The sequence below is a fragment of the Mytilus californianus genome, unplaced genomic scaffold, assembly GCF_021869535.1.
Source record: "Mytilus californianus isolate M0D057914Y unplaced genomic scaffold, xbMytCali1.0.p SCAF_4, whole genome shotgun sequence".
In the NCBI taxonomy this organism is placed as follows: Eukaryota; Metazoa; Mollusca; class Bivalvia; order Mytilida; family Mytilidae; genus Mytilus; species Mytilus californianus.
In genome coordinates, this window is record NW_026262690.1 from 34,004,521 (window position 1) to 34,021,026 (window position 16,506).

Consider the following 16,506-nt stretch of genomic DNA (forward strand, 5'->3'; position numbering starts at 1 on the left):
GATATTAATTTTTTTTTTAGGGCCCATTCGTATTATTTTATTCCTGTATATATGTAATAGATCTGTGTAATGAACTTGTACAAAATTTAGGCCAAAAAATAAACTTTTTATTTATTTTGTTTTCTATACTGATCCAGAGATAATGATAGAGGAGGCCCCAAGTTAGTTATGCTAATCTATAAGTGCCCTGGGCACACTATGGGTCCATTGTGTCTAGATCATTTGTGGGATGGAGCAAAAACAAATAATTTGGGATGATGCAGAGGCAAACTAAAATGGAAAAATAATATTCTAAGCATGTAAATATATTTAATGTATCTATAAAGCTTAAGAACTTTTAATGTAAGTTACAGTATGATATCACAGACACATAACATGAATCAGAAACTTACAACATAAACTTAATACAATTAAAAATAGATAAAAAAAAGTGCATCCTCCCCAAATACACTAATATTCAATAAATATAAAAAAAAAAGAATTATAACATTATTCATTTTCTTTGCCTACCTGAGGATAGAAGACATTATACAAAGAGATAGGAAAATGCTGTTTTTGGTTGTTTTTAGGGGTTTTTTTGGGGGGGGAGGGGTTAAACCTAACAGAAAACAAGAGTGAAAATACTTGACATTTAACTGATATTAAACAAGTAAAACATTAAACTCAATAAGTGAGTACAGTATTTGCACATCCTTTTAGTACAGACATCCTTTCACAGTAACAAGATGTATAAATTATACCATATTCATACAGTTACTCCTATATAACAGTAATGTTTGTAATTGAATTATTTGATGATGGCAATGCAAATGTGTACAAATGACTTACAATGAAAATTTCTTTGACAAAAAAATCCAAGAAAATTTCAAAAATTAAATACTATTTGAAATTGAAATATTCATATTCAGTAGATAAATATTTAAAACTTTAAAAAAAAAATTTGTTTATCTTAGTTTTGGCATTATAATGTCATTAAAATCCAAGAAAAATAATAATTATTCATAATTCTAAATTGTGGATTACTAAATTTCTTAAATGAGCAGCAGAATTAAACTATTAGAAAAAATCCTCCACATGTATTTTTTTTTTCATTTTCGGAGAGTTGTTTTTACAGGTTTCTTTGAATTTCATCATCTACAAACAACTCCATGAATTTTCTAACATATGTTTTATTATACGATTCTTTGTTTGCGTCCACTGCCTTTTCTTGGTACTGTCATATTTCTCTTTATAAACATCCCTCCATCATCATTTGTTTTCTTTGCTTTTACAACTTTCTTTACTCTTCTGGTCCTCTGAACATAGTCATCTTCATCACTTGATTGGTACTAGTGAAATAAATAAAACAGATAGAAATAAATTTTGCTGAAAGAAAGTTCCATGTGTGGAAAAAATGGCAAAAATCGTTAAGTGCACAACTTCAATATGTGTCCAATCTATCTGTATAGTTTTAAGGATCTCGCTTGGAAACTGTTAAGAGGAGTTGATTAACAAAACTGGTACTGTCTTTTGTAAATCTTGCTAAAAAATTACTAAGTTCCAAAGTTTGAAAAAATGCACAAAAATAGTTTATGCATATTCAGAACAAATTCACATTAAACAATAAATTAGATGGAAAGTCAAAAACAAAAACTGTTACTGCTGTAAAAACAGAAGGAACATCATGCACACTATGGTGGGAGTACACAGTATTAATCTTAATAATATTCTGATTGTTTTTTTATAATAGAATTTGAGTTTACCATATTCTGACATTTTTTATTATGAATTATGTCATTTGGAACTTAAAGGGCCTAACATCTCAATTCTTGGTCATGGTTGTGAGGTTTATAAGACAATCGAAAGGATTTTATGCTAAGCCATGTAAACAATCAGTTTTTATCTTTAAACAATATTATAATATTTTTCTTATATCAAAAACTGCAACATTTCTTTTTTCCAAGAGTATGTATTCTCCACAAAAAGGAGGATAATTGTTTAAATCCTAAATCATCCCTAGCAAGAATGATTTGAGTTCACAATACAGGGGAGATAATTACTTACATCTTGGTCACTACCATATGTTCTAGCCTGTACTTCATACTTCAAGTCTGCTATTTCTCTCCTGTACTGATCTAGTTGTGCCTCTAACTTTTCTCTTCTCAATCTTTCATAGTCTAATTGTGCTTCTAACTCACTAATAGTCCTAAAAATCAAACAAGTAAATTAGAAAGATATCTACAGGAAAAATGTAAATTCAAATCTTTATTCTTCTATTTTTTACTTTCTGGTTCATAAAACTTTGTAGGAAAGCACCAACAAACCATGTTATGTGGATATTTTTTTCCAAGATTTTACTTATTTATTGAACTGATCTTTGATAAAAAAAAATCTAAAACACATCTTTTAGCCAGGATGGTATGCCTTTTTTTCCCTTATTTGAAAGTTAATATATATACAAGCAGTTGTAACACTTGCATTTGATACGCATAACAAAGCCTCTATTTTTTAAAAGCTTATGCAGAAAGATGATATCTCCTAATACCTACAAATTATCAAGACTAAGGAAAAATAGAGTATCTAGGAGATATAAGTTGCAATAACTTCAATAAAAAGTTATTGCAACTGCTTTAAATGAAATGACCACATCAAATTACTGGTATTTTTCCAATTTACAGTTTCTCTCTATCTTATATAGTTTCAAAACATAAGTAAAATAATTATAAACTGTTAACACAGAGATCTGTCTCGCCTGTTTGTTATTTTGATAATGCAAATGTTGAAATTAAAATAGCAATACTTTAATATGCAAGTTATGCAAATATTCAAAGTCAATGTACCATGACTGAAGGTACAGGGCTAAACAATATCCATGGAAATGAGATGTGCCAATGTTAATACAACTGCATACCAAATACCATAGACTTATCATAAGTTGTTCCCTTTCAACAAACCTAAACACAAACATTGACTTGTAAACTATGTAAAAGTTTCAAAGTCAATGAACCATGATGAGGTGGTGGGGCTATATAATCCATGGAAACGAGACTTGCAAATACCAATACATTTGCATACCAAATATCATTGACTTAACATTAGCAGTTCATCTTAAACTGATCTAATCACAAAACTAATACATGTAAACTAAGCAAAAGTTTCAAAGTCAATAGACCATGACTGAGGGGGCGAGACCAAGTATTCTCCATGGAAATGAGATGTACTAATGCTTATACAACTGCATAACAATTATCATTGACCTACCACTAACAGTTCCCCTTGAACTGACGTAATCACAAACTAATACATGAAAACGAAGCAAAAGTTTGAAAGTCAATAGACCATGAATAAGGGGGCGGCACCAAATAATCTCCATGGAAATGAGATGTGCCAATGCTTATACAACTGCATACCAAATATCATTGACCTACCACTAGTGGTTCCCCATAAACTGACCTAATCACAAACTAATACATGTAAACGAAGCAAAGTTTCAAAGTCAATAGACCTTGACTGAGGGGGCAGGGCCAAATAATCTCCATGGTAATGAGATGTGCCAATGCTAATACAACTGCATACCAAATATCATTGACCTACCACTAGTGGTTCACCATGAACTAGACCTAATCACAAACTAATACATTGTTGACGCCGCCGCAGCCGCCGGAAACAGCATACCTTTATATATGTCTCGCTTTTTGACTCTGTCAAGGCGAGACAAAAAAGTAGCCAAAATTAGCATTTCAAAACTTATTACTGCTTTGTCAGACTGTTTTATCAAAGTTTTTGTAAATCTTGTCTAAATATAAATACTAGAGTTCAAATGACACTGATATTAGCAATTATAGGTCACTGTACAGCCTTTAATAATGAGAAAAAACCCATACCATAATGTTATAAGATTACAATTTGCATAAAACAAATATGACAGACATGCATATTTTCAAAATCTACAAAAATTCTATAAATATGTCCAAAAAGCAAAAGTACACATTTAAAATGTATATACAAAAATTATAGAAAGAGTAAAGGCTATGGTTAGGAAACTATAAGAGTTGATTAAGAAAAGAGTACCCTCTATTTAGAATAATACTGAAATATTCATATTATCTTTCTTTGGAAAATCTGCAAAAATGTTCTCTATCTGCCATGTATATACAAAATTCTAGAAAGTCAGAAGGCTCTGGGTTAACTATATAAAATTAGTATCTTCCTTGAGAATATCTATTGACAATTGACATTCACAATCAAGAAAGTTTGCAAAAATTATCAAAATGTGAACACAAAAAAGAACATTTTCAATATGTATATGCAAATTTTCTGGAAAGTTTGAAGGCTCTGATTTAAAATCTTTTGGAGAATGAATACACAAAACAGGTACACTCTGTTCCATGCCTACCCACCTTCCTTATAGATAAACTATACACCAGATTTGTACTCGTTTTTATTCCACATGACTGGTTGATTGCTGCTTATTCTACATAATAACATGAATAATTGATTGATCTTGATTATTCCGCATAGTGACCAAGATTCTATATATTACTTACTTGTCTTTATCCCTTATTTCTTGCAGACGTTTTCTGTCTTCAGACAAACGCCCTCCTAATTGTGTGTAGTTCTTTTTGGCAATTTCTAATAATCTGTCTAATTCCTCAAGTTTTTCTTTTGCTCGTACTATAAAAAGAAATGTATTCCTCTTAATTTATACATAAATTCACCCTCTATATCTTTTAACTAGGCCTTCAGCATATCATGCATATCAGGATAAAAAATAGGTGATCAAGGTTTTCATATAAAATATTATCCAGCCAGACATTTTTCTATTCTGTAACTTGTCTCTTTTGCATTTGTAACAAACAAAAATTAAAGCAAATCAATGTGCCAAATTGAAGATAAAGGGGAAAGAATTTTGTCAAAACACAAGTAAATGACTACTTTGATATTTCTTAAACTGATAATGCATTCTGCTGTATGAAATGTCAGTACACATTAGTATGCTCTTCATTCTGTAAAATACACTGATCAGATAGTTAACCTTTGGTTTTTTATAGAAGGTTTTTTTTATACCACATGTAGAACAGGGAAAATAATCTATCCAATAAATAATTTGATGTGTACCTTTCTGTTGTTTCCTCTGTTTATCTGTCAGATTAACACCTTTAGAATCAGTGTTACCATCTTCATCTTCTGACCCCTCTCCTCCGACTACTGTTGATGTTTCTTCCTCTAAAAATTTAGGAAATATTTCATTAATATTGTAAACAAAATATATATAATATTCATCACTGCATATGAACAAGTGTTAAAATCACTTTCCATTTTTGTTCTTTTAAAATCAAATACTTTATTGATGCACTTAAAATAAGCCTCTCATCTCCTTTTATTCATACACTTGCGAATATGAATTAATTTTCACAATTATTTTTTTTATTCAGAATACAAATTTATGAATGTAAATATGAAATACTTTTTCTGATTTCCTGTAACAAACAAAACAAACACAAAATATTATACTGATACTGTTTATCATACCAGGCTCTCCACCCAAAATCTTGACACAAGCTAACTGTCCAAATCTCCTAGCTATATCACGAGGAAGTTCTCCAGCTTGATTGGCAATCGACATGTTGGCACCCATCTCTATTAACCATTGTAACACATGGATATGACCCTGTCCAGCAGCTGAATGAAAAGTATAATGTTCATTATAAAGAATTCATAAGCTAATTATAAAAATTTGTAAGGGGTTCCCCGGCCCAACCTTGTGTCTTGCCTACGATTGCTGCTGTCAGTGTAAAAGTGTAATGTTGACTTAAAAAGTTAGTCAGTAAAATACAGAATTAAAAAAAAAAATCAAACTTTTTCTTTAGATGCTATTTCTTGGTCTGGAAGATTAGCTTCTGTCAAAGTTTCATAACCATAATCCATGAAGGTTTACAAACTTATTATGTCAAAATAATTGAACCTCAGACTGTCTGTAAATGTTAACCTTAAAAAACAAAGTCCATCTATCAGAAAAATACTGAAAAAAAAAATGTATTTTCAAAAGTTTGCTTCAGACATTATCTCTTAATCATAAAAAAGCTTCTGCTAAAGTTTCATAAAATTCTATGAAAGTTCGACAAAGTATTGGATGTGTAACAAACTTTAACTGCTCTGGATACTGTATTTTGGTCATAAACAAGCTTCTGTCAAAATTTCATAAAATTCCATGAAGGTTTGACAAAGTTATTGATGACTGAAAAACTCTAACCTCAGACTGAATCTGAATTTTAACTGTAAAAAGAACTAAGTCCATTTATCAGTAAAATATGGAAAAAATGAAAGTAAATAATTTCAAAATTTTGCTCTGGATACTGTATTTTTGTCATAAACAAGCTTCTGTCCAAATTTCATAAAATTCCATGAAGATTTGACAAAGTTATTGATGTCTAAAACAACTTTAACCACAGATTGAACTTAAATGTTGACCTCGCTGACGCCAATGACGCAATCTAGGATCGCTATGTCTCGCTTTCTTGACATAAATGTCGAAGGCTTGACAAAAATAAGAAGATGGTATGATTGTCAATGAGACATATTTCCACAAGGTACCAAATGACGAAGTTAACAACTAAAAGTTACCGTACTGCTTAGACTGTCTGATCTAGATCTCTTGCTTATAAATCATGAAAATATATCAAATGCAAGGACCATAATACCATTGTAAGTGGCCAGATTCAAATTTAATACTGGTCAACATGTTTCGCTGCTTTAAGTGACTCTTTCATGATAGCTACAAATTATTGAGGAAGCATTGAAGTATTAACAGGGAATGAACTGTCAAACTGGATTTTCTGTATTTTGAAAGGCGCTTTCAGGCTTTTTTACCTGCCACATTCTATGCCTATTTTCCAAGCTATCAAGGACCACAACTCCTGAATGGCAAAATTGAAAATTGTCATATAAAACTTGACCACCATTTTGTCATCAGTAACACCACATTAAAATTTTAAGAGCACTGGTTGAACGGTTCAAGTCATTGAAAAGAAACAACAATAAAATGCCATTTTTCAATCCATCAAGAACCATAACTCCTGGACGGCAAAAGTGAAAACCATTAATATTGATATTAACCTCCATTTTTTCATCAGTAATAACATATTAAAATTTTAAAAGCATTGGTCAAGTGGTTCACAAGTAATTGAACGGAAATGACATAAAGTGCCATTTTCTAATAGACCATGGACCATAATTCCTGAACAATAAAAGTGAAGATCATCAATATCAATCTTGACCTCCATTTTGTCATCAGTAACAACATATCATAATTCGAAAACATAGGTAGATGGATTCATTAGTCATTGAACAGAAACGAGACAAAGTGGCATTTTCCAACAGTATCAAGGATCATAACTCCTGAACGTAAAAAAGTGAAAATCATCAATATCAAACTTGACCTTCATTTTGCCATTAGTATCATTATATTAAAATTTGAAAAGCATTGATTGAACGGTTCCAAAATCATTGCACAGAAACTGTTAGCCAGTGGCCCACCCTTTGGAAAACCCAGTTAAAAATGTGGTGTAACTCAACAGTAAGTTACAGGACAAAGACCCTTGTAATGGCGATCAACTTTATGTACAGATATTGAAAATGAAAGCAGAAAGTTAATTAGTTATTCATAAAAGCACTAGTTTTGGTCTTTGTGTGTGCTAAAAGAACAAGTTATATAGTAAGAAATAACAGTATATTGACAATAACTTTATCTGTAATATCAGAATTACAAAAGTCAATTTAAGCTTATCATATGGAAACTGTTTGTTACAGTCTGACATACTGACAGACAAAGCTGCAATTATATGCTCACTTATAAATATATCTACAACTTTTTGTAGAAAACAGTATAGCGCGGTTTACATACCTTTATGTGCAGGTGTAGCACCTTTATCGTCTCTCTCGTTGATGTTTACAACACCATTTTCTATCAGCATGCGTAGATGTCCTAAGTCACCATTGTAGGCTGCTACATGGGCTGGGAAAGCTAAATCTGTAGATAACAAACATTTGATGGAAATGAATTTTTATTTATGTGATAGTTGTTGCTTAAGATTGCAAAACCAGCCATATGTAGCACATGTTCTAATGTAAAACAGCCTATCTGTGTTGAAGGCCGTACTTTGACCTATAATGGCTTACTTTTACAAATTGTGACTTGGATGGAGAGTTGTCTCATTGGCACTCATACCACATCTTCTTATATCTATCTAGTTAATGTTAGATTTCTATACGAATTCATAATGACAATACCTCTAATGGAGGACAAAGCCCTTATCATAGTTAAATAAAGTGATTTTGAAAATAATATTGGTAATACCAAATCACTGCTATTATTCTCTTCACACTTCCTCTCTGCAGATTTTTCTTTAGATTCCATGAACTTAGAATTGAGCAAATTAACAAAACATCTTTTGTTAAAAATATTCAAAGCTTCATAAGACGAAAAAACAAAAGAAAATTCAAATCATGTGATCAATATTACTGATCCAAATTGATCAGATATCAAACACACCAAGTTGCCTGTCTTTGTAATTTGAAGACATCAATTACTTTATTTCATAAAATAAAACATATTTGAATAGTAGTGAAATGTTACTTGGAACATTGTTAAAAAATAGTGTGCATTTAGGTAGGTTCCTGATAAAGTACATTAAAAAAATAGTTATTCATAAAGATCTGTCTTTTTTAAAGGTATTAAGGTAATACCTGCCTGAAATTATTTTGTCTTAATTTAAGGTATATATAATGTCCTAAACTGAAGGTTGTTGCTTTGTATTGATTTCCTAAATATGTGTTTGCTCTTTAGTTTAGTCTGTCTACCAATACCAAAATGCTGTCCTCTCCTCATTTTCTTAAACAAAACAGTAGCAGTAACCTACTTTCAGTTTCCTCAGGATGATCTCTTTCCCATTCCAAACCATTGATATAATCAATGACATTTTCTTTGTAAAACTGTTGTGCCAGATCTTTTGGTGTCTCTCCTTGGTCATTCCTGGCCCCTAACACATGGAGTGGTGTAACCCCAATACTGACTAGGTACTTAAGACAAGGAAGCTGTCCTTCTGATGCTGCTAAATGTGCTAGGTAAAACAAAACAGACAAAAGTTATGAAACATTCAGCCATTTTGATACTCAGAAAGATGAGAAATGAGGAGATACTTTAATTCCTATTATATTAGTAGAAAGATGCATTAAAAAGATATTTAGGAATATTTACTGTGGATTCATTTATTTTTGTGGGTGTAAATTGTGGTTGATTGAGGAAGAATTGTATTTACGTGGATAATTGATTTTGTGGTTTTCCCAATGTCTACATAAATGATCATACAAGCCTATGAAAAATTTGTATCTTGTTGAACATGATGTCTTTATACTAAATCCATTGGATGTGTACTGATTGATTCTTTAGTCTGGGAGAACATGATTGATTGATCAGTTGCTATATGTATTGGCTTTGGACATGCTTTCAGCAACTGTGAATATGCACTCTTAGAATGGTAATTTGTTTCTTTTGACTTAATGTTAGTTGTTTTTTGTGCAGATCTAATAAGTCAAGCCATTGTTGACTGCTTTTTTTACATTTTGTTCTTATGTTGTGCTGTTATACCATTGTCCAAGGTCAGTGGGAGGTTGAGCGCTCATAAACATGATTAATCCCACCACATTGTATGTGTGCCTGTCCCAAGTCAGAAACCTGTATTTCAGTGGTTATTTTTGGTTGCTGTCTGACATTTTTGTTTTTGTGTATTGTTTTGTCATAAATCAGGCAGTTGGTTTTTTTTCTTTCAAATTGATTCTTATTTTGTCATGTCAGTCTTTTACAGCTGACTATATGGTATGGGTTTTGCTCCTTGTAGAAGGCCATGTGATCACCTATAGTTGCTTCATTTGGACTCTGCTGGATAGTTGTCTCATTGGCAATCATACCACATGCCCTTATTTTATATTTTATTATGACATGTATGGTACATGTAGTTATAACTGTAAAAAAGGTAATCTTGAGACCAAAGTTACCCCAGTCCTTTCAATTTCTAGAATTCATTTGCAATCTGTAATCAAACTTATAATGTTGGTACGAATGGCATTGTTTCAATTTTGGTATTTTCTATTCAATTGGAAACAAAAACAGAACATCAATTGTTATTTTAATTTCTTTGGGCAAGAACTATGTGTTTTATCAAATGGAAATGATGTATCTCTTTATATCTTCAAGTGAAACGAAAATTAAGACAAATGAAATAAAGCTATGGATATCTTAATCCAATTAGCTGAGGGGTTCTTTATATATCATCTTGGAGCAAAACAAATTTACATTTTGGAGAAATCAGCAGCTATAACTCTGGAGTGGTAAAAGTTGAATCAATGATAGCTAGTCCAACCCTACTTTTAGTTTAAGTGCTACCATGATGATATATAATATTCATTAGAATAGAAATGAATTTGATCAACTGGATTTCTATTTAACATTTGGACTAACAAATTGGCAACAATGGAATGACTGACATGTTCATGGCTATAAATACTCTATCCTTCTAGACCAACTAGCCATATATAGGGTTTGGTGAAAATAACAAAGTATAATGTACTGGTAGGTAATCAACTAAATGGTAGTTTTATATAAGTAATTAAACTTTCAGTATTTTTGTGGTTAATTTTGGCTTCTGTTCAACTGTTCATACCAATTTATCTATATTTTTAATGATCCTCCATTAAGTCTCAGTTAAAGTACTTCATTGTACAATGTATTTACTGGTCACAGCAAATCTAAACCAAACTATGTACAAACCTGGGGTATTGCCACAGTTATCTGTATGGTCTACTTCAGCACCCCACTTAATCAACATCTGTAGACATCCCAGACGTCCATGGTAGGAAGCACAATGCACTGGGGTCCAACCATTCTTATCTGTGACATTCACATCCTATTTAAAATGTTATATTTTATAAAAGCATTTTAAAATTATTCATCTATAAAATTTGTATATATTTAAAAATTTATAGTATCGCTTTCCTGATTAATTAATTTGAAATAGAAATTACTGTATAATGAAGTATTAACTTTAAAATTTTTAGGATATGCAATGATGCAATTACAACTTAACCTTTGTCAATTATTTTCACTTCTGCTATTAGTTAATGGAAGATGGTTGCTTGGTTTAGGACTGTTTTCATCGTCATCTTTTACAACATATACAACTTTATATATGTAGCTTAAATTCTCATTGACCATTCCCTGACTGTATGCATATTATCATGAAAACTTCACCCAAAAACTTATTGTACTGTCCTATATATGAAGCAAGGAAAAATCTTGATTTTGATGCGACAGTAGCTCTGTAGCTTTTGTTTTTTGCTGAAGAACTTTAAACAAACATCAAGAAAGAATAGAAATAAAAGTAGTTTTCCTCAGATACATGAATATTTCTTAGTATATCTTTTGCTTAGTATACATATCATTAAGAATTTTGTTATCTATCAAACTTACAACACCAGCTCGTAGAATGGTACACAATGTGAAGGAGTTGCCATGTGCTGCTGCTAGATGTGCTGGTTGACTACCTCTAACATCTTTTGATGTCATACTTACACCATTATTTACTAATGCCTGTAAGTAATATTAATAAATAATGATTAATACAAAAATCTTTTCATTTTTATATGTTAATCATTGCCAATTCCTGAGAAAACTGGTGACAGCAGGTAATAATGGCAACAGGAGTTGCATACAGAGAGTATGCTATGGAGAACATGACAAGTTGATAATTTTATTGGAGTTTATATTGCCTAAGCTTAAGTTTTCAGTATTGTCTGCTGTTTATATACACACCTGTTATAATTGTTTTACCTTTAGTGACCATAGACAGATGATGATCATTTGCTCATGTAACCTTTTTTTTTTATTAAAATAGGGAATTTAAATTTGTTTGAATCACTTTTTACTTTATTATTATTGAATTATATTTAAGAGTACAGGATGTATTATTGTCTTCTATGTTGACCATTGTTCTTTCTCTACAATCAATAGAGTAAGTATGCCCATCTATACTAATTTATTAATCTTTCTTATAAATTAAAGACATATTTAACACAACAATGTTAAAAGGCAAAAATCAAGTTGCTTATCCTCTTACTTATTTACACCATACAATTTATATACCTGCATACACGCATCCTGTCCTCTGATAGCTGCTATGTGTGCTGGTGTCCATCCTCTAGATGTTGCTACTGTAGCATCAGCTCCATGCCATAGCAACCAATGTAAACACTGAAACAAACACAATGGGGTGTGACATTACATAAATTTAACATTTTAAGGGTAAACAGTTTCAGGGGAATATACTGTATGAAATGATAAATGTTCTATGTCATTATCAACAGTTTTGTGTTACATACTTATCTATTATTCATAGTAAAGGTTTATCTGGTCACCGAAATAAATATTTAATAAATTTTATAAAAAATTTTATTATATACATATTGGAAGATGAAATTTTTTTTTCAGCCTATTTCTATCTTTTTGGGGGGCAATGTCGGTAAAAATTAGAATAATAGAAAATTTGAAAAAATATAAAAACAATAGAGAATTTAGTCTTTCTAAGAAAATGTAGTGAAACAATGCTGGTGACGATACTGATTCAAAGTTATTTCTAAACAACAATCATACATTTTAAAGAAAGTGTTTGTTAAACTGTGTTATTAGAAATAAAAATGCAGATGTGCATGACGTTTTATTTCCATTATTTATCCAGATATTTGCATTAGAAGCTTGTGAAACTGAAATTATTTTTTTTGTTATCTTTGCTGCATAAAAAAAATATTGGAAAAAATCATGTATATACAAAATCTCAAGCTCTTCCTAGTCACCAATTTTTGGAGTCTGCTCTTTTCACATGAACTTTTAATATAGAAATGTTGCCGCTTCGTGAATATAACAATTTTTAAAGTTGTGTCTGTGCAGATTAAATAAAAAATTAAAGATAAATATTTTATACAAGTAGGTTCTCTGTTTAAAAATTTTATGAATTTTTTTACAATTTTATGAATAGCTATATTTAGGTCATCTCGATTTTTTTGTACATCTAATAGCAGTCTTCTCGATGAATTCGCATTCAATGTTTATTATCAGGATAAATTGTGTTTTAATTTGCTTAGTAACTTAATTTCGAAATTGTTAAATCTTTGCAGCATATCAATCAATTCTTTTAGTATTTTTTTCCTAAACTTCTCTAATCTAGCTTCATACATAAACTGAAAATAAATTAAAGTTGGTACTCAAGGAATTTATTCGCATAGCAACATTTTAAACCAATTTTACACAAAGCACCTATATATATGTAAGACTCAGATTGACGTCCGGTCTCAGTTCGACGTCTGTTCTCTAATCGACGTCCGTTCCTCAAATTGACGTCCAAATCTGACGTCATAATGAATAAGATTCCAAATCGACTGCTAATTCTATGTCCCTCTAAAAGACGTCTTTTTGTTGTTCTCAAATCAACATCCAATAATTGGCTTCTCTAATCGACGTCCTTTTTTTACATTCTTGCACAATGACGTCACAATTTTGATGAAAACAACTGTCATATTTCTGATTTCAAACGCAAATTTTCCGAAAAAAAATGGTTTCGTTGAACCTTAAACTAGAACAGTTGTTAAAAATATAAGATTTTAAATCTTGCAGAGTCCAAATAATAATACTTTTCAACTATTGCCTGTATTTCTTTTTTCTGTCTATTGTTTGAGACTGTTTTTGTCTTTCAATTATCTTTGTTGTTGTCTCATTGTTGTATATCCACATGTCATTTATTTACTAGTATATGAAAATCAAAGAAATAAGACAACATAGATCGAGTGGTTTAACTTCTTTCACCAAAATATTAATATGCATGTACATGTAATATGATGTCAGTGTTTGTCTCATTGTCATTTACGGATGTTTGTCCTTTTATCTTGATTTAGTTGATTATTTGGGAAGGGATGTTGTTTACTTTTTTTATCTATAAGAGGAGACTACGATCGATAGGATGTTGTTTTGGTAAGTCATGGCGTCACATTGGACGTCAATCTGAGTCTAATATATATACATGTATAGCCTAACATTATATCGAAATTTTGTTTTTATTTCAATTTATTTTTATTGTTACTATTTAACAGGTAGTTTTCTTGTGAATTTACAATTAATAGCATCCTTGCTGAAACATGAAAAACATTGAAAAGATTAAGTTTTCAGTACTTACAGGGGAGGTAATATTTTGACAATAGATTTCCCATTGAATATGCAGTTATTAGAGCTTAAAATTAAAACCCCTTTAAAATATCAAGAAATAGTATATGTTAGTTTTAAAGTTGGCATATTTTTTTAACAAAATTATAAAACATTCCAACATTCTAATTTTCTCTGAAAAATAAAAGATTAATCACAATAATTATTAAATCATTGAATATCTTAAACTTTCAACTGATAAAAAAACAATGGATTGGTTTTATAGATTTGATTAGTTTTAGACAATTCTAAGATTGCTTTGCAACAATATTGATGGTGCATTTTATACAGAAGTACATTTGTTTTAAAAGAATTCGTTCAATTATATAATTATTTCAGAAAATAAAAGAGATGAATGGTTTTTTTCTTGATTTTTAGTTCAAGCTGAACATGCCGAAGGTGTATGCAAATTGTTTAAAAATCTTTGACCATTTAAGCATTTTACTGTAATTTGACCTTAAGTTTAAGATACATTTTATATTACCTCAAGTGCTCCAGAATTACATGCAGTGTGTAGTGGTGTGAATTTATCTTTCTCTTCAACTTCATTGATACTGGCACCATTCTTCACCATAGCTTCCAGTTCCAATACATCTCCAACCTCAACAGCTCCATGGATACCTGTATACTTCTTCTTTGCTCCTGTAAATGATTTATCTATATTAATAACTCTTGGAAAAAAGGTAAACTATAAACATTTATCTTCAATTTGTACAATTTTCCATTGATCCTACTGCCTAATATTTGTTTAGATCATGGACACGATTCTCAAAATACTCGAAAATATTAGGCAAGACATCACCTAACAATGCAGAAAAGTCGGGTGTTCATGTCCATCTGCATCAATTTATCAATGAAATGCATGCAACTTCATTCATACCGAATAACTACCACAACGTTTTGTATGCATAAAAGTAGATTTTATTAACTAAATCATTTTACCTTATATTCTCAATCTCAACTGTATAAAATAAAGAGCTGCGCCATGAGCGCATGATATGCTCGTCGCTTTTTCAAAGAATAAAGTTCCATAACTCCTCAATGTCATATCAGAAATTTATAAAAAACTAAAGGGAGGTTATTTTAATAGATATAAACCAGTCACCAACGTTGCATGAAAACTGCTCAAAGAACTTAAGAGTTATTGTCTGAAAACTGGAAAATAATAAAACCCCATAACTCAGAAACGTAAAATCGAAAATTTATAAAAATGAAAAGGGAGCTCACATCAATAGATATAAACAATTCACCAGAGTTTCATGCAAATTGGTTAAAGCGTTTTTGAGTTATAGTCCGACATGTTGACGACGGACAGACAGACAACGTTATACCATAATACATCCTGAAACAGGCGTATAAAAAATAAGGTGCCCACTAGTCTTTGTTGGAAATGTCCAATACAGATGTGTCCAAAATAGCGCCAAAGTGTCTTGTACCAACATTAAAGATCTTTATTGACTAATCATGGACCCTCAATGGGGCATGCACTCAAAATATAACAATTACAGTCACAATGATTATAGCATAGCAAATTATACGTGTGTTATCAAAGATACATTTGTAATGCACAAAATATTAAACAAAGAGGCAAATAATATATTGTATGATATGTATCATGGAATATTACGTAGTTAATATTAGCATGTAATTAGATTGGAGGGTTTCTAATAAAAAAATCGCTTATTTTAACATATTCCCAGTATAAACACATTCGTTTTTGGCCAATTGTTATGATGTACCTCAAGTCGGTAAGAAATTGCATAAAGCGAAGTTTGATTTAATTAACGTGTTTTTGGGGGCAAAGGGGTCGGAGAGCTACCCCATTAATACGCTAATTGTTAACCTTAAATTATATTAGATATTTTTACCTGGCATCTTATCAGCTTGGTTACCAACAATGTTTACATTAATTTACAGGCTCGCAGAAAAGAAGTATAACGAATATAATGTGAAAACACTGAAATTCTTTAAAATTTTAAAGTATCTTTGTATTTTGCATCAATCTCAAAGTAAACCATGAGTATAAAATTGAACAGTTTGATTTTGTAGTGTGGGGGGGGGGGAGTAACAGTCCTGACGTCCTGGAGAGCACCCTTAACATTTTTCTGCATATTTTTTTTAAAAAGTGAAAAGTAGTGTATGTTTAAAAATATTAAACGTATGACCACAAAGAAATGTATTGTTTTTTTTTTTTTGTTGACAATTGAAATTGTTAAAAAATTGAA

General features: G+C 30.8%; 1 protein-coding gene across 1 annotated transcript; it reads right to left on the reverse strand.

Annotated features, from left to right (window-relative positions):
- Positions 1 to 289: 289 nt before the first annotated feature.
- Positions 290 to 16,296, reverse strand: LOC127737935 (ankyrin repeat domain-containing protein 42-like). Its single transcript, XM_052248896.1, has 12 exons — positions 16,150 to 16,296; positions 14,766 to 14,923; positions 12,176 to 12,283; positions 11,504 to 11,623; positions 10,805 to 10,940; positions 8,898 to 9,098; positions 7,883 to 8,008; positions 5,512 to 5,661; positions 5,098 to 5,205; positions 4,527 to 4,653; positions 2,044 to 2,185; positions 290 to 1,328 (listed from the first exon to the last, which is right to left on the reverse strand). The coding sequence occupies exons 1-12, from the start codon at positions 16,154 to 16,156 to the stop codon at positions 1,173 to 1,175; spliced, it is 1,539 nt and encodes a 512-aa protein (XP_052104856.1). The 5' UTR covers positions 16,157 to 16,296; the 3' UTR covers positions 290 to 1,172.
- Between the last annotated feature and the right edge of the window lie 210 nt (positions 16,297 to 16,506).

Bases quoted from the DNA above. Each gene is read 5' to 3' on its own strand.
- LOC127737935 (XM_052248896.1), bottom strand. The intron at 12,284-14,765 runs GTAATATAAAAT...TGTTTGTTTCAG, and splicing joins GTAATTCTGGAGCACTTGAG to TGTTTACATTGGTTGCTATG. The intron at 8,009-8,897 runs GTAGGTTACTGC...TGTTATCTACAG, and splicing joins TCATCCTGAGGAAACTGAAA to ATTTAGCTTTCCCAGCCCAT.